General features: G+C 43.1%; 1 protein-coding gene across 1 annotated transcript in view; it reads right to left on the bottom strand.

The window, feature by feature from the left end:
- Positions 1 to 5,000, bottom strand: part of LOC143134832 (receptor-type tyrosine-protein phosphatase mu-like) — a 173,619-nt gene that overhangs the window by 21,536 nt on the left and 147,083 nt on the right. Inside the window, exon 23 of the mRNA XM_076295513.1 lies at positions 816 to 913. Coding sequence (XP_076151628.1) covers positions 816 to 913 — 98 coding nt within the window. The remainder of the gene's footprint in view (positions 1 to 815; positions 914 to 5,000) is intronic.

Raw genomic sequence — 5,000 nt, 5'->3', positions numbered from 1 at the left:
ACACACACAAACAAAAACACACACACACACACAAAAACACACACACAAACTCACACAATTACATAAGGCATAAACCTTCATTCAATCAGTCACACATTGATCTGATTAAACCTGCAACATATCCACTAATTAGCGAGCTCAACTCTCATCTACTCACACCCACACATGCACACGCACACACACAGACATATGGTCCAGTGCCTCCAACTGCAGGTGCGTCAGCCCAGAAGAAAACTCCCAGAGTTCCTCAGTCCAGAACAGGAAGTGGCAGATGGCAGTGGCTTTGGCCCTAAGCGGGCATCCAATGCCACGGTGCTTTTAGTGGCCCTAAGCGGGCATCCCGACGGGCTGATGGGGCTCTGTGCCGGCTGCCATTAGACAAGGACCATGAAGCAGAGACACGCCACTGCCCAGCACATCTGGACTACTGGGGGGTAGTCCAGACACACACACACACACACACACAAACACACACACACACACACCACACACACACACACACACACACACACACACATACACACACACACAGAGACACACACACACACACACACACACACACACACTGCAGAATATTAGGAGTCTATGAGGCTGAAGTATGGATCATAGTCCCTCATAGAGAGCAGCCTGAGTCCGGCCTGCCAACTCACTGCTGCTCCACTGGGAGTGTGTATCGATCAGCTCACAGGCAGCACACACTTCTCATCGCTCTCATCTCAGTCTGTGTGTGTGTGTGTATGTGTGTGTGTGCATGATGGATGGACTTGGAAGCGAAAAGCCCATTAAAAATGTCCCTCACGCCACACCGTACTCACCCTGCCGACTTCAACCAGGTTGGTCACCATGACGATGGTAGCAGTATTCTCTTGCCACACCATCCTCCAGAAGTCAATCACTGTCTCCTGCATGGGACCTAGAGAGAGAGAGAGAGCATAAGCATGTATTTATTTTCTATTTTGTCCTATTTACCTCTTATGTGTACATGTAATTGAGCTTTGGCAATAATGTTCATGCAACGTTCATGCCAATAAAGCTTTCTTGAATTGAACTGAAAATTTAATTGAGAGACAGAGAGAGAGAGAGAAGAGAGAGAGAGACAGAGAGAAGAAAGAGAGAGAGGGAAAGAGAGAGAGAGAAGAGAGAGAGAAAGAAAAAAAGAGAAAGAAATAGAGAGAGAGAGAGAGAGAGAGGGCTTAGCTGTATTCCCTGTTGGGTGTTGTGAGCAGACATGATGAAATGAACTGATGCTCAGTCAAGGCTGACACACACACATACACACACACACACACACACACACACACACACACACACACGCATACACACACACAAATTGCAAATTGGTGCCCAGTGCTGTTTGCTATGCTGAGCTTGTTGCTTATTCCACATTTAAAACTTCACTGAGCAATAATTGAGAATTGATAGGACATGTTTTAAGGACTTCAATGGATTTAAATGCATATTGTTTCCTATTATTCCTTAAGCACACACACACACAGACACACACACACACACACACCCACAGACTCACATCACTTTTCAAAATGCATATTAAAGGCTTAGAGCACTTCCTTCAGCTCATGAAAATGTCATCAGTGAACAGCTGGGGTGGGGCTTCAAACACACACTCACACAATTTCTCAGCCACATCTTCACACACACACACACACACACACCCCAACCACTCTACCATTCTCTTCCACTGTTATACAAGTGTCCTAGCCATTTGTCAGGTCTTGTTGTAACTTAACATATCAAAACATAAGAATCTGTCAGATATTCTCTCATTCTCTATCTCCCTCTCCTCTTTTTCTCTCTCTTTCTGTCTCTCTCTCTTCTCTTTCTCTCTCTTGCTGTCCTGTCACTCTTCTATCGCACGACGCCTACCATGACTCCAGAGGGAGCGCTTGGAATGTTCCGGAAGCTTGATGAGAGGGACAGGGAGGAGATTGGAGAGAGAGACATCTGGTGTGTAGGACTTTAAAATGTCATCACACACAACCTGTCACATCAAGACCCCAGCCTCTAGCACCACACACACACACACACTCTCTCTCTCTCTCTCTCTCTCTCACACACACACACACACACACACACACACACACACGCACACACATACTGGATGCTATTTGGTCCTGCTATGACTGCGGATAACACTTCAACAAGCTCCAGAACCAGAACAACCGCAGAGTGAAGACAAGGAGGAGGAGAATGATGGAGGAGCTGAGCAAATAACAGAGACTGATAGAGGGATAAGCAGAGAGAGAGAGAGAGAGAGAGGGAGAGAGAGGGATAGAGGGGGGAAAGAGAGGGAGAGAGAGAGGGATAGAGGGGGATAGAGAGAGGGATAGAGGGGGAAAGAGAGAGGGATAGAGGGGGGAAAGAGAGGGAGAGAGAGGGAGAGAGAGAGGGATAGAGGGGGAGAGAGAGGGAGAGAGAGAGGGAGAGAGGGATAGAGGGGGGAAAGAGAGGGAGAGAGGGATAGAGAGAGAGGGATAGAGGGGGGGAAGAGAGGGAGAGAGGGAGGGATAGAGGGAGGGATAGAGAGAGGGATAGAGGGGGAGAGAGAGGAAGAGAGGGAGGGATAGAGGGGGGAAAGAGAGAAATTGAGCAAATATCTCCTCTGCTTACATCTGAGAACCTGCAGCTGTCAAAGTGTGCTGACACACACATCTCTGGAAAAAATACCATTTGTGTGTGTGTGTGTGTGTGTGTGTGTGTGTGTGTGTGTGTGTGACGGCTGCACAATTCCCTCAGCAGGCTCAGTAGAAGAATGAAGAGAGAGAAAAAACCCTCCGTCAGACTCAAACTCTCATGTCTCCCTCCATCAATATTACATGAAGCACTCAATGACATTATGAACACTCAGCCTCAAACCAGACCCATCTCTTTCACTTCATCTCTCTCATCCTCCCTTGTCTCTCTCTCCCTCTCCCCCTCCCTCTCTCTCTCTTTCTCCCTCTTTCTGCTTCCCCCTGTCTCTCTCCTCCTCCCTCCTCACATCATTGCTTACTTTGTCTTCATGTCTTTGTCGCTCTCTCCCTGATGCTTATCTCCCAGAATGTGTGTGTGTGTGTGTGTGTGTGTGTGTGTGTGATGCTTATCTTCCTGTATCCCTGTCTCACCTTCTTCATTTATTCATTTTCTTCACTTCTCTCCTCCCGTCCTCTGTGTATGCTTTAGCTCACTCAACACACACACACACACACACACACACATACGCACACACACACACACACACACACATACGCACACACACACACACACATACGCACACACACACACACACACACACACACACACGCAAGATGCTCAAGAGACTAATTTGTACATTTATGTGTGTGTAAATGTGAAGATTATCATTGTGTCTGTGTGCATGTAAGCACAGCAAAAATAACTTTCCCTAGATATATATGAGAGAGATAGATAGATAGATAGATAGATAGATAAACAGATAGATAGATAGAATGATAGATAGACAGATAGATAGATAGAATGATAGATAGATAGATAGATAGATAGAATGATAGATAGAATGATAGATAGATAGATAGATAGATAGACAGATAGATAGATAGAATGATAGATAGATAGATAGATAGATAGATAGATAGATAGAATGATAGAATGATAGATAGATAGATAGATAGATAGATAGATAGATAGATAGATAGATAGATAGATAAGAGACCACTGCACATTTTTCTGATGTCATCCTACGGTTGCTGAGTGACATTCAAATGAGTTGACGGTCATATTCAAATATATATACCGGTATATATATGAAGAGTTCAAACCCTACAAAATGAGTTAACGATGGTGAGTGAATGCTCTCCACACATAGTATATGTTACAGTTTTTCTCAGTCGCTTTGGTGCTTTTCTCAGATCAGAATGAAAATTCTCATAACTATTAGTTCAACCTCCACAACATTTAGTCATTTGTGCACATCATAGTAGCAATTTCTCCTTCCTCTGAACAAATTGCAAATGCTTTTGAACATGTATCAGTTGCTTTGTCATGTCAGTCAAAATTAACTATACTTATGGAGTCATTACATACAAAATTGGTTAACTAGTTATCAAATTCTGTCACAATACTGTGTGTATTGTAGAATGTAGAATGTAGAATTGCAAAGAAAACTGTGAAACGTACATATTCAGTGTCTTGTGCTCACTTACTCCCCTTACTACAGCAATTAGGGTAACACTTTACTTGAAGAGTGAGTTCATAACACATTCATAGCAGCTGTCATAAACTGCACATAAAGCATTCATGACTTTCATGAGACATGACTCAACATTCATACCAAACCTTTTATGAATGTGGAAGACAGAACGATGACAACTTGTCAAAATAAAAGTCCAACAATCGCAAAGCAGCATTGCCGTTTTTCTCTCCAGCCTTTGTAAATATTTCATGAATATCTTATGAAGTCTACATCGAATGTCACTTTACTATATAAGTTGTGAAGTATTCATAATCACTGAATTTAACACTGGGAGGTAAATTAGCCTACATTCAGCTGACCCGTATTTGTGTAACCTGGAACGGTTGGACATTCCCAGTAGCAAAAGATGAGAAATCATCTGCAAAGGTATCATAAAACAAATACATTTTTATGAAACAAAAATAATTTGCTTGACCATGTTCTGTCTTTTTGGCACTGGAGTAGCCCATTGACTCAGGTGTGACGTGATCAGGTAAGAGGTTTGGAACAAAAACAACAATGCTGCTTTGCAATTGTTGGACTTTTATTTTGACACATTTTTGTCGTTCTGTCTTCATGAAAGGTTTGGTATGAATGTTGAGTCATGTCTCATGAAACAGTCATGAATGCTTTATGTGCAGTTTATGACAGCTGCTATGAATGTGTTATGAACTCACCTGTCAAGTAAAGTGTTACCGCAATTTGTAACTTTACTGTAGTTTTCAAATGGCTGTACAAGTACTGTATAGTGCTGTCTTGAGCATTTTCAGGTAGTGTCACCGAGTTCTGACCT

Source organism: Alosa pseudoharengus, unplaced genomic scaffold (genome assembly GCF_046254945.1).
Source record: "Alosa pseudoharengus isolate Yale_2024_CS ecotype anadromous, Long Island Sound unplaced genomic scaffold, YU_APseudo_1.1 YU_APseudo_1.1_scf_2, whole genome shotgun sequence".
Classification (NCBI taxonomy): domain Eukaryota; kingdom Metazoa; phylum Chordata; class Actinopteri; order Clupeiformes; family Clupeidae; genus Alosa; species Alosa pseudoharengus.
The sequence above is the reverse complement of the archived record's forward strand: the minus strand, read 5'-3'. Positions and strand labels throughout refer to the sequence as shown.